This window comes from Phaseolus vulgaris, chromosome 8 (genome assembly GCF_051622355.1).
Source record: "Phaseolus vulgaris cultivar YP4 chromosome 8, ASM5162235v1, whole genome shotgun sequence".
In the NCBI taxonomy this organism is placed as follows: domain Eukaryota; kingdom Viridiplantae; phylum Streptophyta; class Magnoliopsida; order Fabales; family Fabaceae; genus Phaseolus; species Phaseolus vulgaris.
This window is the reverse complement of record NC_143505.1, coordinates 59,551,212-59,572,753: the sequence shown is the minus strand read 5'-3', so window position 1 is coordinate 59,572,753 and position 21,542 is coordinate 59,551,212. Positions and strand designations below refer to the sequence as shown.

General features: G+C 34.8%; 1 protein-coding gene across 3 annotated transcripts; it reads right to left on the bottom strand.

The window, feature by feature from the left end:
* Positions 1 to 255: 255 nt before the first annotated feature.
* Positions 256 to 21,291, bottom strand: LOC137823513 (HEAT/U-box domain-containing protein). Of its 3 annotated transcripts, XR_011083138.2 has the most exons (17): positions 20,985 to 21,276; positions 20,794 to 20,914; positions 20,388 to 20,450; positions 16,111 to 16,188; positions 12,654 to 12,745; positions 12,055 to 12,157; positions 10,297 to 10,449; positions 9,248 to 9,900; positions 8,642 to 9,116; positions 7,471 to 8,000; positions 5,606 to 6,293; positions 4,235 to 4,916; positions 2,943 to 3,976; positions 2,362 to 2,820; positions 1,485 to 1,715; positions 483 to 1,029; positions 256 to 377 (listed from the first exon to the last, which is right to left on the bottom strand). XR_011083138.2 is itself a non-coding variant. In XM_068628687.2 (16 exons), exons 1-16 carry the CDS (start codon positions 21,038 to 21,040, stop codon positions 784 to 786), a joined length of 5,664 nt encoding a protein of 1,887 aa, XP_068484788.2. In that variant the 5' UTR covers positions 21,041 to 21,291; the 3' UTR covers positions 256 to 783. The 3 variants fall into 3 exon arrangements, 2 of the variants coding, with proteins under 2 accessions (XP_068484788.2, XP_090150078.1); XM_068628687.2 differs by having other exon boundaries at positions 256 to 1,029; positions 20,985 to 21,291; XM_090293952.1 differs by lacking the exons at positions 12,654 to 12,745; positions 16,111 to 16,188; positions 20,388 to 20,450; positions 20,794 to 20,914; positions 20,985 to 21,276 and having other exon boundaries at positions 256 to 1,029; positions 12,065 to 12,157.
* Between the last annotated feature and the right edge of the window lie 251 nt (positions 21,292 to 21,542).

The following is a 21,542-nucleotide window of genomic DNA, read 5'->3' as shown; positions in this document are numbered from 1 at the left end:
AAAAATATAAGTAGACAGTAGCTGACTAGTTCAGAACCAAATTGACATAGAATAAAATAAATGTTTACTTGATCGCTGTTGAACTTCTACTTCTACTGAATTTCTATAAACACAGGTAAAGACCCTTTTAAAAGTTAAACTTTTAGTATGATAATATTTTTTTTTCTAATAAAAATCTTTCTACTTTGACCTGTTGAACCTATGACACATATAAGCCTGTGATGTATCGTTGCATTAAATGTTGCTGACCAAGAGTGAAACGTGAGGATGACGCATACTACGCCCTCCCTAGATGCACTGTTACTGTCATTCGGTAATGTGTGATTCCCTGACAATCAAATAATCTAAAATTTACAAGCCATTCTGATTCAGACTACCTGCTTTGATCAGAACAAAAACAATGCAAACAATAATTATTACAACCATGGGAACAAAATCCAATGAGAGGATAATATGACAAAAGAGAAAGGAATCTGGTACACCTCTCCTAATGGAAAATATGATACACCCATGCTGTTGCCGCAAAACCATTGTTCAACTTCCTCTTTAATTTCGAGAAGTTGAACGCTATCTGTTTAAAAAGAAGCTTAGAGGAGAAAAGAATCAGGAAATCACGTCTGCTTCCGTAACCAGTTGAAGTTTGTGAGTTGTCCCTCTGCCTCAATCAGCATTGATTCTCAATGCTTGGAATTAGTGTTGATTCTCATATGTCAGACATTCACTTCATCCACTACTTTCAGTGCAAGATATCACCAGCAAGCAAAATTGGTAAAATTGAATTCATTACTCAGGGTGCAAACCATAGAACGGAGATTGACACAATGGGCATGATGATTTGTGAGAAGTAGAAAACCATTTACAAAGACAAGCAGAATGAAATTTGTGTTTGCATGTCTTGCAAGCAAGACGAGGAAGACTGTGGTCTGTGGTGTGAATTACACTGTAACAGATCGGGCACTCCTCAACACCTTCAAACTCTTCATCGAAATTGCGCTTCCAAATTCCTATAGCTTCTGCTAAAGCTCCATTCTGCAGGACCAGAAAAATAATTGTTAACTTCAGCGCAAACCTGCTCTGATAATCATTAATTCTCAAATTAATCCATTGTCAACTGAATTTCACAAAGGTTTATATACTGGGTAAAACTAAAAAGTAAATCACAGGAAAGAATTTTCAGCAAAGTTATATTTGAACTAATCATGCAATGCAAACAAAAAGGAGTAACTTCAGCGCAAACATGCTCTGATAATCATTAATTCTCACATTAATCCGTTGTCCACTGAATTTCATAAAGGTTTATATCATTCTACAATACTGGTATAAACTAAAAAGTAATGGATCACAGGAAAGAATTTTCAGTAAACTGTTATATTTAAACTAATCATGCAATGCAAACAAAAAAGATTAAGTTATACGAGTTTTGACTCTACACAGTTAACTCTAGGCAACTTGCAAAGTGGGCAGCAGAAGCCGTCTACAAATACCTGATTACGAACAAATAGCATCATTGACATCAACCATTTTCTTTGCTTGGTCTCAGCAATCCCAAGGCTCCTTGTACAATCAACATCTACTGGCCTTAGTGGATAAGATGCAGGGAGACGAATGACTAGATCCATTCCCGTTTCATCCTTGGTGTAAGTAGCAACAATCTCATTTGCTGATTTGCTTACACTTACTGAGAAATTCTCATCACGAAAGTCCGCTTTCTTAATCTGCATTGGAGATGACAAGTGAACATATATATCAGAACTAGGCTTATACATATATCAATTACTGCATGTTACAATAACATAAAGAACAACCAAAGCCTTTTTCCACTAGGTGGGCTGGCTACATGGATGGATTCTTACATAAACAAGTGTTTAGAACTTTAGATAGAACATTTAGATTTGATCCACACAAAAATAGATTCTCTGTAACTATGAAATACAGATTCTACACAACTGTTACCGCACAAAATCTATTTAACAGCTGCAATCTATGAAATAAAACATGAAAATTTTGAGATATACTAGCATCGATGTTCTGAATCTTCCCCCAGTTAACTTCTGTTAGAATTCTTGTTATTGCCACCCTTGAATCATAAGATTTGTATATAGTACTTACATTCAAGGTTAAAGTTTAGAACACGCATATATTTGTATATATAATAATAATATAACTTTTTCCGGAGAGAGTAATTTGATGTGATGTGATGTGACTATCACTAAAATGTTTAATTAATTTCTGCTATTCAACAAATATGTAACTATCATGCAACTTTAGGTTAAAATGTCCACACTCTAACAGATTATGCTATTCCACAAAAATATTTATCAGACAACAAACTACTTACGCGGACAACAAACTACATAATACCTGAGACAATTCATTTGCAATGAGAGGAGGGCTGCAGCAAGTCCTTGTAAAGGATTCAATGACAGCTGAAGTGTTACGGTCACGTAAATCACTAAACCAGCCACGTACATAAGCTGGAAGAACCTGGAGCATTAAGCCATATATTGCACCAGCAAGCGATGCAATTTTCTCCAATTCAACAGGCCAAAGAGATTCTACAGAAAACAAGAGTGAGCCAGTTGTGGTGGCACGAGTTGCAGCACTTGCAGCTTCGGATAAGCCACCAGAGAGCCCTGCATCTTTCTTCTTTAGACTCTGAACTGTGGAAATCTCTGCAGGAATATGCTGAAAAAGGCAATCCAAAATAACCGGAGTAGCAGAGTCTTGTATGTACTGAATCAGTCTCTCCCTCTGAGATGATGATGAAGGTAATGACTGTAGATGTGATAACAACAAAGACCAAGCAAGGAAGACATTTACCTACAATGTATTTTGTAGATCATTAGTACCATCAATGAAACGGTAAAGTAAATGAATAAATAAACATTAAAAAATGTTTATGAAGCATAGTTCAACTTCATTCCCATACAAAGCATTCTTACTCGTTGAGGTGAAAGAGAGTCCACCCCAAGAACCTCAAAAGGTGCCCTTTCTATCATGACAGATATTTCCTTTTTCAGATGGACTTTTTCTTCTATCGGGATGTCATGCCGTCTGACATCATCGTCACTAGCAGCATATATGTTTGAGTTGCAAGCATTATCTTCAAGAACAGCAATGCTTAAAACAGGCTCATTTGAAAGAACAAAAAATGCAGCAGACTGCAATAAAGGAATTGGCTTCGAAGTAAAAAGTAAAGCATACAAAGAGCTAATAGACCCTTTCCTTAGTCCCCAAAATTCAACTGATTTCACTGCTTTATCTCTACATTGTGATGAGGAATTAATAACTCCAAAAGCTACCAAATTCCAGAAGTGTGTATATTCAACCCGTGATGATGCAACAACTAAGGCAGCTTCTTTATAGCATTCAGATGCAATAGCCTCAGAAATGGCAGTACAAAATAGTAGGCGGAGGACACCCTCTAGAATTCGATCTTTAACAGAATCAAAATTTTCTGATTTAAATGTATTTAAATTATCTCTCTCTTCATCTTGTTGAAGTTTATAATGCTTAAGGAGAAGCAAGAAAGACAAAAGGGCATTTTCAGAAATTTTTATGAGAAAAGGATCCGAAATCAACATAATTTGCCCAATTTTCTGACTCATCAGATTTAAATTATCAGCTGAACTATCAACAAGACCATTTATATTTTCAGTTACATCCTCCATCACGACAACTGCGGATTGAATCCAACACCTTAGGTTAGACAATAAAAAGTCCCAATCTTCTTTACTGAATTCATTCCAGCAATATCCTACAGAAACAATCATGAGTTTTGATAGAAGCATCTGCACCACTGTAAGCTGATTGAACATAGCTGATCCACCAGCAACATGCCTTTGCTTCTGGAATAATTTATAGAGAAGCTTTCTCTCATCAGAGCTGATACTTCTCGCTGGCTTCAATGCTTGTTGACCACCCACTGAGATGAAAGGATAACAGGCAATAACCAACTGAAGCCAATCTTCCATGTCTACAAGAGGAACGAGCAATTTCATTAATACTAACATTATTCATCGCAAGATGTTTTGGATAGAAATTTTTCATGGTAACAGTTTCATTTGAACAAAGTGAAGAATTAGCACTATCACAAAAAGCACATGCCCATATACACTATCACGTACACACAAAAATACAGAATTTTAATGAATCTCTATCCGTACTGATAAAAATGCCTTTCCAGAACAAGCTGGTGAATTATCAATTTTAATCTGAAGAAAGAGAAATTTACCTTCTCCTGTTTTCCACGTGACTAAAGGTGGAAGACCTAGGGCCCTCTCCAGCCAGTCTATCATAGTATTTTGCACAAATCTTTCTTCTAAAGAACAATGATGGACACCAATACCAGGTTCCTCATACCCATAGAATGGTTCTAGAAGTATATTTATAAGCAAAGGTAGAATCTTAAGACAATTAGTATTAACTGTTTCACCAATAAAGAGTTTATTCACAAGAAGTTCTATCAGACTGGATGCCTTTGCTGGGCCCCATATTTTCTCTTTGAACAAAGCAGAGAGAAACAAAATAATTGCTCTCAAGAATGGTTCGTCAACACCTTCCACTTCATCAGCTGGAACTGGCCACATACTAACGGAACTCTTTGTGCCTGTGCCTCCATAAACAAGGGAACCATCAAGCAAGATTCTTAATGTTTCATCTAACAGGCTTTCCTGGAGAGAATTACTTCCCCTGGCATAAGCACAGAATGAAGGTATAAAAGAAGACATAGCACAGCTTCCGGGCCATCTCCACGTGCACAAGATTTCAGCAACTAACCATGCAGAAGATGCAAGCCCTTGACCTTTTCCAAGCAAAGATGGATTAGGAACACCACACCCAGAAATAACTCTATCAATCCCTATTTTTGAGATTAACTTGTCAATTAAAGCTACAAACTTCTTGTGTCCGGAGGCCTGCATTCAGTATAAATTAGTGGTTAAAAGTAGCACATAATTTTTTCTATATATCATGCAGAGATTTAACATGATGTTTTATTTCCTAGACGCAAACCATAACTAGCTTTATCTTTATCATAAACCACTGTCTGAAGGCATTAAAATTTCTTTTAACCATTCACAAAATAAATATGAAAAAAGAAATAGCAAAAATTCTAGCTACATACTCTGAGAGTCAATAAACTCCACAGGAGTCTTATTCCCTATTATTTGGTGAAGCAACCAATAGCTCAATTAGCTAAGGACATGCATGAATAAATTTCTCCATAAGAACTACTAGAAGAAATAAATAAGAAAATAAAACGAAAAGAGTTTCCTCCATAAAATAAAATTAACTTATACATAAATTAATTGGGAGAAACTCCTCCATAATAGCTTTTTGTAAAATATGATTTTTAATTTATGCATGAGATAAAGAGAAACTTATTTCGTGTTCCTTCTTATTTTCTTCTTCTATAAGTGTTTCTGAAGAAATTTATTCAAAACAAACCCTATATTCACATTGATGTAGTTTTACATGAAATTTGTTTCCAGAATGTATGTCAAAATAAATAACATGAATCATTCCATTTTACTTTGTAAGTAGTACATTTCAAAAATAAAAGATAAACACATAAATATTAATAGAGACAAATAATCATGTGTACCTTTGCCATGCTAAAATTTGGAGCAACAAACACAGGCCACATTTCATCTTTACTCAGTAGATAATGTAGCAGACTTTGTTCTTCATTTTCATCCACACAGACATGCTCAAGAACTTCAAGAACCCATGTGCAGCATAATGATGCAATTTCATCATTAATAAGTCTGTCTTCAGCAAATATTGCAAATCTTATTGACTGAACTAAGATATTTGACAATCTCTTGCGGCTATCTGAGGAAAGGCTTTTCAAAAATTGAACATTTATCTTGTTATGGAAAGCACACACATATTCACCAAATGTTTGCCTGGGCTTGATTTTTGTCATTGAATTGTCATCAAGTGAATTATCTAGAGCTTTGCTTAAATTACATTCCCATTCAATGACAAAAATTGCAGATAAAATTCCAGATACAAGTCCACTTTCCGCATCAAGAGTCTTCAGGCTATAGAAACTACCATCAAGTATTTCAAGAGCAAATTGAGCTATCTCAACAATGTTGAGAGAACTATCAAATTCTACACAGATTTTTTCATCATTGCTTAAAACAGAAGCTGCATTCTGTACCCAAAAGAAAGGTGAAACCTGGAGAAAACTTAGTAACTTCCTGAAAATCTCTTCATAAATAAGAATCAAAGCATTTCTAGACAGAAAAGAAGATCTTCCTTCTGTTAAACCACCAAGAAGAGAGCTGCAGGTGAAAAACACAAGATCAGAATGAAGTCTACACAACTTAAGTTGTCAATCCTTTAGTTCTCTGGGACAGGTTAAAAACAATATTTAGATATCTACTCAACTTGTACGTCTGTCTACTGTACCAGCTACATATGCCTCCCCCCCCGCATAAGCCTTAATGGCTTCAGAGATGCATATTATCGTCAACTTTTCAACATCATAAACTATTCCACCTTCCAATATCTTGCATAAATAGTAGCAGGTTCATGGATATGATCATGTTTAAAAGGGACTGACTGAATTAGCATTTGTAAGATTGGAAAAATAGGCTGTCTAACCACCACAAATCCTTTTTTACAAGAGATAATGAATCAGTAGACTCAGTCAATTCAATCCTCCCTTGATTTCCCTCTCCTTATTCCCAAACCCACCCAACAAAACAAACTCAGTTTTATGGCAGTTCTTTTATGAGACTAAATTATGTACAAACATATGGATGCATGCACAGACACAACCAAAAATAGCAACAATTGTCACCACTTGATGCATTCCATTTCACACCCATTACTCCCCTCCCCCTCCTAGCCAAAATGAATTTGTTAGTTTCTGAACTATTATTAGAGAATTTTAAATAGGGTACTTGAACTTATAAATCATTTTTATTGGACGCTTGAGATGGGACTTTGTCAAAGTTAGACCATAATCTGTCTTGATCCTTGTGAAAGTACCAGCATGTTCTTGAAAATTCCCAATATTTCAAAGATCAAATTACTAGTTTAATGTTGTCCTGACTATGTGGAAATTTTAAAATAGGTCTCTACATTTAAAGTGGGGTCAAAACAAAAGTACTCTGTCCAACATCAACATAAACCTAGCCCACCAACCAGATCATAATCTTTAAGTACAAGGACCCATTTAAAAATTCTTACATAATTTATGGATCAATTGATTAATTTACCCTACTTCCATTTTTGTTTGCTATATCCAATTCCGAAAATTACTCATCTGTTTCATGCAAGAAATGGGATCAGAGACTAAAATATAGGAAGATAACTGAACTTTGGATTTAAAACAAAAAAGAAAGAGAAGAATATAGCAATCATACTATAGACAAGTATAGTTCTTAACAGGTGAATTAATAAATAATGCATGCTATTACTTCATCTTGACACTGAAACTTTAAATTTACATACCATACAAACTGCACATGAGAATTGCTCAAAGGCAGCAGAGATTGAGAAATAGCAATAGCAGATGATTCGAGATATTGATGATGCCAATCTTCAGCATTACTGCCTGGAATATGACTGGAATCCTCTTTCACTTTTCTCTTCATACTCCCATCCCTTGCTTTTTCCAGGAGCATGGACAATATGGCTGCATGATCAGCATCCGGTAACCTTGGTTCAAAATCAGAATAACTTTGCCCAATCACATAGTTGACGATGAAGGACCATTGTTCTGAGAAGTACTCATCATCCAGCAGTGTCAACAACAAATCTAGCCGAGCACTGGTTGAGCAACTATTTGATTGCAGGCACCAAGGAACAAATATATTCTTGAAAATTTGCATAAAGTCTTCTGCTTTCCCTACTTTATCCCCATCATATGAACCCTGACTAGAATAATGCCCTTTGTTTTTAATAAAAACTTCTTGGACAATCATTTGTGGTCCAAATATTGAAATAGCAACTGAAAGAAGTCTCACAGTATCTGGTGAATCCTGATATTTAAAAAACCAGGTGAGTCTGGAAAAAAATGGTAGAAAATGAAATTTATTAAATTTAACAGTAACGTAACGCTATACGACTTTAAAGCCAGGCTAATACAACAATGATGACATATTAACTGATTCCCATAAGTTGCTAGTATAACTTACACCAACTATTACATCATTCAATAACTTCTAATTCAATTACCAAAACCCACCTGCATTGAAAGTTCCTTTCATGTAGATCATATCTACAAAATTTTATATTAACTGAAAATTATTTGATACCTTATTCATATCAATCAAAATCAATGTAATATGAATTTCATTAATGTCTTGTTGTTTGTTTTTTTATAAAATTTTACAATACCATCAATGTAATATTAATTTATAATTCAACCGTTGGATTGATTAAGATTACATTCATTGGTGTAATGGTTGTTGTAAGTCACACTAGTGAAATAATTGATGTAATATATTATATGAAGCATAATTCTAACAACTTATTTATATTTTAATTAATATAAATATAATGCATGATCCAGATGTGATACGTCAATACCAAATTTCTCATTATTTTACCAATGATTAAAATTACAAAACAAGAATAAGATAGATTAGAGTGTCACAAGTGTATAGAAATATCAACTTACTGAAGATTTAATGAGCGAGAAAGACTTCGCTAACATTGGTCCCACAATATAGGGCAATGGCCAAATTGCACCTTTCAGCACAACATGTTTCTCCAGCAAAAACATGAACAAAATGATTCGTTCAACAATGTCCACATTACCTGCTTGCTGAAGAGCAGTCATGCAATTATCCTCAAGTTCCTCAATAAAAACAGATAGAACATTGCTATCCAATATATAAACGCCTAAAAGGATTTCAACAAAGCACTTTCCCAACTCTTCCAAATAAGGCATTGGATAATTCATATTCGGCGTATCCACTTTCTTGTTTTGAGAAACATTTTCCTCCGATGAAACTATTGATTTTCCTGAGTTTATTATGTCATTAGCTCTTGAGCTTCCAGCTGTAAGGAAATCCTTCCAAAAAAGCTTTACAAGGACATTATCAACAAGAGTAACTCGGAAATGACTGATTGAGTCTCCTCCATCATTATATCTATTACAAGCAGAAGACAGGTTAAAGAAAGGGACAAGGAAAGCTAAATATTTTCTTTGGTGGGTGTTACAGACATGTTGTAAATAGATTCTCAAAATGCAGCCAAAGAATTAAAAGGAAAATTTGTGTACCTTGAAGCATTTTTAAATGACCAAAGAAAACATTCTTGCAGTGCCTGAAAAAATGTCAATCTATCTGTAGATAGAGAAATTTTCCTTCCAACCCACAAGTTCTTGAAAAATTCAAGAAAAAACTTATCCCCTTCAACAGATTTAGGTGGCACACTGTCTAAGAATAAAACCAAAGCTGGATAAGAAACCTGCTGGGAACCAAAGCAACCATTCCTAAGAAAATTCCAAAACGGATTTAGTATGCTTTTTTTAATGTTTAAGGAAGACCAACTATCTGGGAATTTTCTACAGAAAAGCAATATTACATCCCACATTGAGGGATGACAAATTGGATCCTTCTCATTGAAAGCACCAAGAATTGCACCAGCAACAGTTTTTAAATTTCCATCATTAATAGCTTGTGGCATATTTTTTATTAAGCTCTTCAATACACTATAAGTAGCTGATCGAATGCTAGCCTTTTGTGACCTCAAAAAGTCATGAAAGTATTTATGATCTTTGAACAGCTTCTCAGTAAAAGAAACAGCCGCCACCCTAGCCTTAGATGCATGTTTAGGTTCAGCAGTTATGTTCTCAAAACCAGGTCGCTCTTGTTGTAAGCAAATTAAAACATCAAGAAGTGTGGCCAATGCTAACAACGTTGATGATATCACCTGTTACATGAAATGAATATTAGAATTCAAGTAAAAAATGTATGCCACCAAGATAGTTCGACACATTTGAGAAAAAAATTAAATGATAATATTAAAAAATTATAAATAGCTATCTGCATGCATAGTATCAGTTTGTAAAAATAGCTTCCACGATGCAATAAGCATACCATAATTTTAAAATCCTTACATCATAAAATAACTAAAATATGTTTATATAATATTTGTGCTGGAATATCTTTCATTACCGTAGAGAATGAGTCAGTTTTATGAGGTTGAGTTAGGCTTAAAGTCCACTTTGTAATATCTTTCTTACTCCACTAAAAAGGAGAGCCAGTGCAAATCAATAAATCAAAGACTTTGATTTCTAAGTGTGTTAAAGTGATTCTCACAATATACCTGCTGATATATCTCATATAATTCATCTGTAGCTACAACTTTGTCAGACAAATTTTGTGGTGTGAGCTTTAGGTTTTCTTCTAAATACATAAATATCTGTGTTGTGCATAAAATCAAAGCATCGAGTCTCTTTTCCTGTGCTGGAAAGGCTGCCTGTCACAATCAAACAAAGGATTAACATGAATAACATAAAGCACAAAATTTGGTCATAAAACTGCTCAAGTACAAGCTTAAAATCCGTTGTGTAGAATATACCTAGGTAAAACACAAACCCTACAAATTACAAGTTACTGAATTAACATTCAACTAAACACAACATGCCTGCAATTAAAATGGAATAAAGTATGACATCCATATACATTTTAAAGATACTTTAAGACAAAGTCTTACATGTTTCAGTTTTCAGTTTAAGCATATCAATACCCTTCATGTTCATTTCATGTAAATTATCACTATCTTCAAAGCATAGCCTGGTAGTATAACTAAAGCATTAGATAGTGGAAAAGGACTAAAAAGTGCAAAACCTACTTTCAAATTGCTAAATCTTTGTGTCATTTTCTAAAAAGTTTTTCAACAAAATTGGGGCATCATCTTTCAGCATGGAACATACAAGCATGCTTGCACACAAGGGTATGCATAAGAAAAGTATATGCTCAAGACTTCAAGAAATATTTCCCATGATAATCAGTTCAGTTCCACACAAATTACATAGAACATTTCATTCAAACTTAGGAAAGCTCCCCATCATCTTTTGAACTTATATTTATACTGAAATACATAAAAAGAAAAGAATTTTTCAGATGGATGATCCTTATCCTGACATCACAAACGGATGCAATAGCCCAAGAAACCCGATAGGCTTGATTGTTGATTAGGCATGTAGCATGCCTAAATCACATATAGCATAAGTCTAGATAGGACCACTGCAACTGGGAATTATTAGAATTTAAGATCTATCTCTCAACTCGACAAAACTACTGTCAAAGCATTATAAGTATCTTTAGAAGATGTAGGACTAAACCACTACCCTGGAAGCTGCAATTAAAGCAGTCCCAAAAGGAACTGTTTTAACCAAAGAAGTTGCAACTACAGCGGGCAAGGGGTGACTATAATTAGGGGGCTTTTCAACACACTTTCTCACGCCGAGGGCAATAGGAACCATATATTTCTTATGCATTAATAAGAGGACTAGTCAATTTAAGACCAAGTACAAACTATGCAAGCCAGGACATGGTACTACTATCTACAAAACTTTTGCCACAATATTTTTACTTACATCCCAGCTTAATAGAAAGACATTTTTCAAAAGAACAAGGAAACTACCAAGACCTCTAAGATACGCAATAAAACTAATAAAATCTAATAATTGCATCTTGGTCTTGCAACGCCACTAAAATATTTGAAGAACTATATCTATGAATTTAAAAATTAACTCGACAAATCTCAACGAACCAACTCTTTCCAGAGAAACATTTTCCTTTATAAACCTCTCTCTCATTCTATGAGAACATTATTACAAATTAAAGTGGATACTTGTAGATAAGAAACAATGGCAAGACATGTACTTCCTATGCATAACATAATATTACAGTAAGCTTCCAGAACTAATCAATTGTGTTCCTGGCAGGTTGAAAACATTTACATGAATGAAACATTCAATTATAAACAAGTTTACTATACTTAAGATAACTTGTTCTAACATCATGAAAGAAATAATTTAGAACACAACTGTAATTTGTGATAACCAATGTAGCAAACCTGGAAAGACCTTTTTGCTGCCAGAGAAACTTCAGAAACTGGATCAAATTGAGCAAACCACCATGGTCCCATCAAAGTCTTCAAATGCAGAGCTAAATCTCTCCTGAGAAGGATGTTAGAAGGGAAATCAACTATAAATCTTGTACTGGGTTAATTAAGTTCTCTCCAGAGAATAGTCAAAGTTTGGACCAATAACACAAGTGAATAACTAATATTTAATCTCTCTTCAAGAAAACATCGATTCTAGAAACTGGTAGAAATGCAGTTTGCAGCAGGCAGGTAGACTATGAGGCTATTGTCAAAAAGATGCTTGGCTTCCCCATAAGCTATTTTCGCAAGTAACTTAGAAGATATAAGCAATCAGATAATTGAAAGAGAATAATAAAACTAGTACGAACAGTAAACATAATATAATAGAAAACAATATGTCAATATCCCCAAGCATTTAAGGCCTTACGTGCTATTGCCAAAAGAGTATCCATATAAGTTTTGCAGAAAATGAAGCAACATATATTCAAATTTCCATGTTCAAATATTAAATTATACAGTTGAGAAAGCAAAAAAAAGAGCATATAAATGTCCATTAGAAAAGTTCTAACCCAACAGAAGTAACAAGAGCAGTCATGGTATCATGAGTGGCCCGCCTAACCTCCCTATTGTAGTCCAGCAACAGCCTTTTATACTCAAATGCCTACATAACAATTTAAATAGTCAAATATATTAAATAAGTATATTAGGAGATTTACACAAGTGGATTTCTAAAAATTAAAGGGGCACATATCTACCAGATAAGAAAGGCATGATCGAACAAAATAAATGGAAGTCCAACATCCAATGCAATGTCCCAAGTCCCATCCTTTTCTAGATATTAAAATTGGAGGTCTATTTATTTTTTTCACGTCAGAGTACAGTTATTGTTAGTTTGTCAAATCATGTCTAGAGAGAACCGCATGACCTATGAACTTTGCAATGAATGATGGTTTGCTCCATCGTGTCATGCTATGTAAATAAACTTAGAAGGACCCTCACATTATTGAAGAGAGTCCAGCAAAATCCTATTGAGAAATAGCGTGAACATTTGAAAAAATCTCCCTCCTATGATTTTCTCCCTCTTACTGAATTATTCTCTAATTTCCATATTCCAACTCACACACTCAACTTTTGTTAGCCCCACTAACCCTCATATTTACTTTTTTGTATCTCTCTACCTACCCTCAATATTCTCTCAATCCAATGAAAAGTTATCATGCAATTATTCAAGCTCTGAATCGATGGGAAGTGAGAATGATGAACAAGGTCTCAAGGGACAAACATATAAAAGGTTTTATTCTTCAAAAATATAATGCTTTGGATTTAACTATATAGGAGAAAATATATTTGTGATTACTATTTTATGTATAATTGTAGGAGATCTCACACCATCTAGAGATATGGTCAAATTATAGTAAGTAGGTACAAAGCTCACCTTCAAAGTTGATTTTTGAGGTTGAGTTAGAGTTGAAGTTCACTTTTATAGCATTAGAGTTGTTGGTTTGTCTTAGTGACCAGCTCGGGTGAGTACAATATGGAATAGATGATGAATCCTAAGTTTGTGGATTCTTTGTATCCTAACAAAGGTTTCAAGCAAGTATGTCCCGTTGTGGTCACCAATGAGGCAGTCAATTAAAAAAAGGTGCTTCCACTCAAGGAGAATGTACTAATCTGGAAGGGTCACACTTGAGGGAAGAGGGTCCCACAATGGGTAGAGATAGGCAAGATAAGCAACACATAAAGAAAAAGACTCATAAACCTATTTCTTTAAGGTCTTGGGTTGAAGGTGGTGTCATGGTCTCTTAAATGGGTTTGCTCGTGACTCATTGTTGTTAAATCTCCCCAAAATCTCTCCTTAAAAGAACCCAACAAGCAATTGTTAGATTCAAGTGTAAATTAGAGTATGACATGGGGTAGAAATAGGTAAGATGAGCAACATACAAAAAGAAAATACCCACAAACTTATTGCTTCAAGGTTTTGGGTTAAAGGTGGTGTCATGATATGTGGATTTTTTCATGACTCATGGTCCCTAATAGTTTGGCCATATTATGTCATCCTTTATTCCCATGCTCGAGATTTCCAGACTTCAACATAAGATGTGTTAGAAATCCAACATTTTCTAGAAATATGGCCAAATTATAGTATATAAGTGGATACAAACTTCACCTTACAAACCAATATTGGGAAGTTCGGTAAGACTTAAATGTCTAATTTTATAAGAACTTTCATGAAGTTGGTTTTTGGGTGTATGTACCTAGCCTAAGGATTGGATGTTAGAAGTTGTAGCGATTCCCTAAAATAGATTAGTTGAAAACAAATAATTCATTGATTTTATCACCTCTAAATTCAAATTGGTATCAAAGTAGGTACGATCCCAATTTGTCTTCACCTGTCATAAACCACCATGGTCCTTTATTTTTGGGCACCATTCATCATTATCTACTAACATTCATCTTTTCGTCTGACAAAGTACAACCAGATGTGCCTCTATGAGTGTGGCCCTACCCCGATGGTTGGGTGATCAAAAGACTCAAGCCGTGTTGATCTCCACCAACGCTGCACTAGGAATGGGTGTCCCATGAGTTGCCTTCTCGTGGTCGGAATCACAAAAAACTGAATTTATAAATTTGGTTGTATATTATCATCAGCCTAATAAACCATGACTAACACATGATTGATCATAGTGACATTGCTCATTGTTAGGTTGAAGTTTTGCAGGCTATAGCTTCTTGCATAGATGTTTGTTTAGATAGCTTTGTGGACTATGTCTGAGCTTGCCTCCCAACTATCGACACAAATACCTACTATGAGTAGTGTGTTTTAATTGGGGTTTGGGTGGCAACCCATAGTGCTAGTTGTTATCTTGGGATATTCCGCAATTTATTTGAAATGTTGATGGCTATTGGCACTAGGCTTTTTGGAGATGTTAAAAATGTCTTCTTCTTTGTCTTGAAGGCATTTTTCGCTCTACTTGCAAAGATACGCAAGGCAATCTGCTTAGGTGGTGGTTCTCTTTGAGCCACTACCTTCAAATAAATTTTATTTCCAAAACCACAAGGTTGTTCACACCTGGGTATTTTGTTAGTATCATTAGGGTACTTTTGTTGGGACAATTAGGGTGTTTTTAAATTTTCGTGTCATTAGGGTACTTTCAAGTACCATTAGGGTAGTTTATAATAATCACTCTTAGAGTGATATTAGTATCCTATTGTGTCCTAAACACAACAATTTTTTATGTTTTAGGTCTTTGTAGACAGAGGTAAAAAAAATATTAGGAAGTATGTTTAAGCATTATTCATTCTCACAAAACAAACTTAGTAAGATAAGGTTTGCACCTACTTATATATTATAATTTGATCACCTCTCTAGCCGATATGGAATCTGCAACACACTCCATCGCGTGAGGACATCGATTGTGGGAATAGAAGGGATCGATAGTGGGTGGCTTGATAGGCCTAACTAATCTTGACTAGGATAGACTCTTAATAGTTTTGTTATCATATTGGAAAATGGGTTTCAATTCCTATTTTCCCTTTCAATTCCCTCCAACTCCAGTATTAGGGAAAAAAAATAGAAATGCACACACATATCTTATCACTCCCATCCAGTTGGTATATCCATCTCTTTTCTCAATTTCACTTCCATAACAGTTTTTACAAATGGTAATCATGATTTTATGTGATAAAAATCTGACACGATTAAATTCCAAACAGTTAGACCATTCAGGGGATAGAAAATTCTTTTAAGGGAAAAAACACCATGCAAAGAACAACCAGTTAACTTCCATAACAGTTTTCAATAAATGGTAATCATGATTTTATGTGATAAAAATATGACACGATTAAATTCAAACAGTTAGACCATTCAGGGGATAGAAAAATCTTTTATTCTTTTTAGGGAAAAAAACACCATGCAAAGAACAACCAGTTCACTATTCAAAAGTATATATTCTTCCTATAAATGGTAAGAGAACTGACGCAGACAATACAGAGACAAACAAGTTATATAATATGAAGACAACATACCCATTGGGGAACTATTAGAATGATTTCTTTTGCAGACTTTTCTTGAAGCAGCATAGATAACGCTGTCAATGCCTTGAGCTGTTAAAAAGAACATGGAAAACAAGAAGCCTTAAGCACAAACTATTAATAAGAGATGTCATATGCTCACTTAAGCAAAAGCATATAACCAGTAACCCTAACAAATAGCAAAGTTTGCTTAAAGAGTGAAAATCATAAGGCAGCATGAAATCAAAATGTCTCCCTTAAGTGAGGCTTCCCTCTTGCTTAAACAGGAAGTTTGTATTAAGACCCAACAAATTCTCTTGTATTTTTAACATGGCCCAACAAATTCTCTTTTCAAGGCCCAACAAGATCTTTTATATAAAAGGTCTAGAACCATGTGCAGACCTAACTTTGGTGTGAGGGAAAAGATCTAAGACTCTCAAAGTGATGACAGATCCTTCATCATCACTCATTAAATTTGTCATAGTCATGAGTAATTAATCAACCATTGTTGGAGGTTGATATAGCTAGACCCAAAACTCAAGTAACTTTTTGGTTTCAATCTAACTTTTATTCAATTATATTTGTTATTATAGTTTATATTATCTTTTGAGCAACTTTGTAAAACTTGTTTTTGTTGTACCTATTTGGTCAATGTTTGGCAAGGAAAATGTTATTCATCGCCTCTCGTCATAGTCAGCCACTGTCTTTTTCTGTGGTAGATCAAAAGTGACTCTACGAGCGATCCAAAACCTAACTAGTCATGGAGGCAGATTCCACCTCACATGCCACACAAAAGTGGCTCACTTGGGCATGTGACGTCCATCTGCCACCATCCGATTACCAAAGCAATGTTGCACCACCATCTCTTTGGTTTCATCAACCTCTCTAGTCCCTCTTCCAATCCTCTTTCCATCCTTACACTACAAATTGAAGTCCAAACCCCTTGGGGGTTTCTGTTTTTACCCTTGCCCCCTCCAATATTGTCTTTCAAACCTATCCACTTTTTTTCTAGGTCTTACACAAATACTTCTTAGAAACCTAATAACAAAATTTACCTACCTTGGTTTGCATCTTTTGAGCTTTGATTTTTTGGCCAAGGTTTCCATGATCACTTTGTACTCTTTTGCAGCAATTTGTGAAAGCCAATATATTGAAACCCACAAAACATTCAAAACCTGTAAATTCCTTTGAAGAATGCACAAAGTATTTTTGCAAATGACATTAACAACTTTATGATTCTGCCCATAAATTGAAATCTCTTATTTGGGATCAAATCTGAACTGGTCAAGCAGTTTTGTCAAATAGAGAGCTTAATGACAACTTCTTCGTGTCTCAACCCTTAAAAGCATAAATCTTCATGAATCAATTGAATCTTCTACTATAGTGTCTATCTACTCATGGAAGGGGAAGTAATGGCAATAGAGGAGGAAATGGTAATCAAGAACATGCACAATACTCTTCTTGTAAAAGAATGGGTCATGCTCAAGAGAATTGCTACTCTTAGCATGGTTTTCCTAACAAGGTAACCAATATCTTCAAAATTTTAAACAATTGAACCAAATTTTTTTGATGAATAATCTCAAGAATATTAGAGGTTAAAATCCAACAATCTAATACAACCTTTTACATACCCCACTTTGTCAACAACTTGCATTTCACCGTTTGAGAAAAGTTGAAGTCTATATAGATAGTTGATTCAGGTGCTTCTGGTCATATTTTTGTTAATACCTCCTTGTCCTCTTCCATTTCTTCTCTTAAATTTTCTCACCTTTTAACCTTAGCCAATGGATCCAAGGTTGCTTTTGTAGGTGTTGGTCAAGTTTCTCTTTCTCCTTCTCCTTCTTTAAACTTTAAATATGTTCTTTTTGTTCCTTCATGGCCCTTTTTCCTTATTTCTTTGTCATTAAATTGTTCAATAACCTTGATGTAAATTAACTTGCTATACAAGAACGTGGAACCGGTAGACTAATTGGCGGAGGACATGAATCTAGAGGAATATATTATTTTGGAACTCGTTCATTTGTGTCCTATTTTGCATCCCTGTCTCCTAAACTTTTGCATGACCACTGAGGTTATCCACTATCAAATGAAGAAAAAGATTCTTGAAATTAGCAGACTTCAAGTCCTAGAGTTTGAATTGTGTCAACTAGGGAACATGTTAAATCCTCTTTTCCCAGGAGAATTGAATCATGATGTAACATTATTTTTTCAATCACTCATTCTGACATTTGGGGGCAAATCATGTCATATCTTTTGGCTTCAAATATTTTGTTATTTATCCAAACTTTTGTCCATCTTTATATCTTTCTTTAAAGAAATCAAAAACCAATTTGGACAAGTTATTAAAAATTTTATGTAGTGATAATGTAATATTTTTCCTTTGATTCAACTTTTTTTAAGTTCACCAGGCCTTTTACTTTCGTTTACTTGTCCTCTACACCTTAGCAAAAAGGAAACATAGGCAGTTTTAATTGCATGTACCATATCGGTGTTAATATACCTATTCATCATTGAGGTGATGTTATTCTTACGACTTGTTTCGTTATCAATAAAATGCTTTATTCTTCTCTTAAAAATAAATATGTTGTTGGAAATCTCACATCGATTAGAGAGTAGATTCATTTTATAGTATATAAGTGGGTGCAAACCTCACTTTATAAACCGGTTTTATAAGGTTAAGTTAGGCTTAAAGTTCACTTCTTAATATGGTATCAGAGTCATTTAGAACCTATCCTAGCGAGAGTTTGTTGGGTTTATCTGGTCATCCGCTATCAGATCGTTATTGGATCACCTATGATATAGTCTCATGCACGAGTTGGCAGTCTCGACGTGAGGGGATGTGTTGGAGATCCTACGTCGACTAGAGATTAGAGTCATTTCATAGTATATAAGTAGGTGCAAACCCCACCTTATAAGCCGGTTTTATAAGGTTGAGTTAGGCTTAAAGTCCACTTCTTAATATATATTATACTTTATCCATATTTCTAGTCGATGTGAGATCTCTGACACACCTTCTCATATCAATGATTGGACATATCGAGTGTTGAAATAGATATTTATGGATGGTTTGATAGCAGCCCAATAAAAGAGGACATGATAGACCCAACAAATCTCGTTAGAATATGCTCTAATACTACTTGTTGGGTTCTTCAAGGGAAAACATCAAGGAGATTCCGAACCAATAAGTTAAGAGCAACCTTATATAAGAGGCCAAAACACCACATGTGTTTTGTACACAAAGTGTCTCCAAGTTTGGACACACTCTCGACAAGAGCCATCAAATGTGTCTTCATAGAATATTCTCATCTCCCAAAAAGGTATTGATATCATTCTCTTGAAACAAAAAGGTACAACATGTCTAAAAATTTCACCATTTTTTAAGAGGCTCCTTTCTTTTCTTCTTCAATACAAGATGTTATCTCTATTAAGAAGTGGACTACTTCTTAATAATCTCTATCCGGTAAGTCTTATTCCATTAGTTGAACTTTTGGTATCCCCTACTCATAACACCCTAAACAAAACCGATACTCAAAGTTCCATTCCTACTCCAAGTCCACTAGAACCATTATCACCACCTATTATCATCTACTAACACAAGTCACAAGTGATTGGTCTGATGTTACCTGGTGAATCCTCTTCATCAAGTCATTCATCATCATCACTAAATGCAATGGCTCCTGTTAATGAATATTTTGATTGGCCTATTTCTCTCCAAAAAAGGCATTCACTCTACTCCCAATTTTCATCATTTTCACAAATTTTCTAACTTATCATTTGTTGTCTCCTTCCTATTTTTCATTTATCCCATTTGTCTTCTATTATGATTCCTAACAATGTGAATAAAGCACTTAATCATCCTACATGGTGACAAGTCATGACGGTTAAAATAGAGGCTCTTGAACATAATAGCAAATGAGAATTAGTTCCCCTTCCACCTAAGAAGATAGTTGGATGTTGATAGGCTTATGCCATTTAATTTGGGAGAAATGGTTAAGTTGATCACCTTAAAGCTAGACTAGTGTCCAAAGGATAACATTTAAATATATGAATCTGAAGAGAGATCTCACAAGTACCTTTACTCGTATTTTTTTTCTCTCAAGTATAATGTTCTTTTTCATGTGTGTATGAGATTGTCACCTTCTACTCGTTTCATTGGTGTTTGATTGACACTAAAAGATACTTTTAAACCTAGAATCTAGGAAGAACACCTCATTGGGATTAAACTGTAACTAGTTGCAGATGAGCATGTTAGATATATCTACAAACTAGCTCACAAGTTAATCCAAAATTACCTTAGTGGTGGGATCTTTCCTTCCTAGCCTCTTCAAGTGAACCGCAATCTCACTATCAACATCCTGCATATCCGAAAATCAATATATTGACATTAAGGCAAGGAATAAAATATCGTTCGCAAAGCAACACTGAAAGACTAGTCAGCTCTACTAACTCAACTCATAACTCTCATACAAACACAGAATGAAAGACACCGCAAATTAAATATTCAAACTCAGTGTATCCAAGTAGCACATGCGTGCTAATTATGAACTCAATTTATTGAAGCAGAACATGAAACTCGCAGCAGCAGTACCATTCCAGTATATTAATTATAACCAGAAAAACAGACCTAATCAATACTCAATTATAGACACAACAATCTCCAAAAAAAAAAAACAGTAGCATAAAACTAAAAACACATACAACAAAGGGAAGGGAGTCGTCGGACGAAGAAGGAAGATCGAGGCGCGAGCTACCGACAAAACCACCAAATCCGACGGCGGCAGCGGCGGCGGGGCCGGTAGACAAGAGCGAGGCGGCGAGACTGCGAGGAAGAAGAATCGATAAGACGAGGAAGACGAAGTTGAAATTCCAAATTAGGGATTGACGCTAACCTGCTACTGGAAGGGCGTGACTTGCTTCTGGCGTTTTCTCCTTTCTGTTTTCCCATTATTCTCTATGTAATGCGTAAGCAAATTTCTCTTGTTTTGTGAAGTGTTAGTTAGGGAAACGAAGAAGAGAGAATAAATACAGTAATAACAGAGTCAGCGTGCGTTGCTTCGCAAATGAAATCTTCAGCTACTGAATTTATGTATTAGTGCTTGGACGATGGTGGTGAGAATCGCAGAGAGAATTGCGAGAAATGTCTAAGGCGAGTTTACGATTTGCAGCTAATTTATACCAATCACCGTCTCATACACTATTCGATGTGTTTAAAACCCTTGTGTAATATAGAAGCATTATAAATAAATTTTTATATTTTAAATAAGAATTTTTTTTATTTTCTCAAAAATTATGTACATGATCATATTCTAATTCTGTTTAGCAAAAAATATTGAAATAAAATTTTTTTACAAATATTCTTTTGATGTCTTTCATATTTTTTATCATATTCTTTTTACAAATATTTATTTTTTAAAAAGAGAATCTGAACCGAGAGCGCGAATTATTTT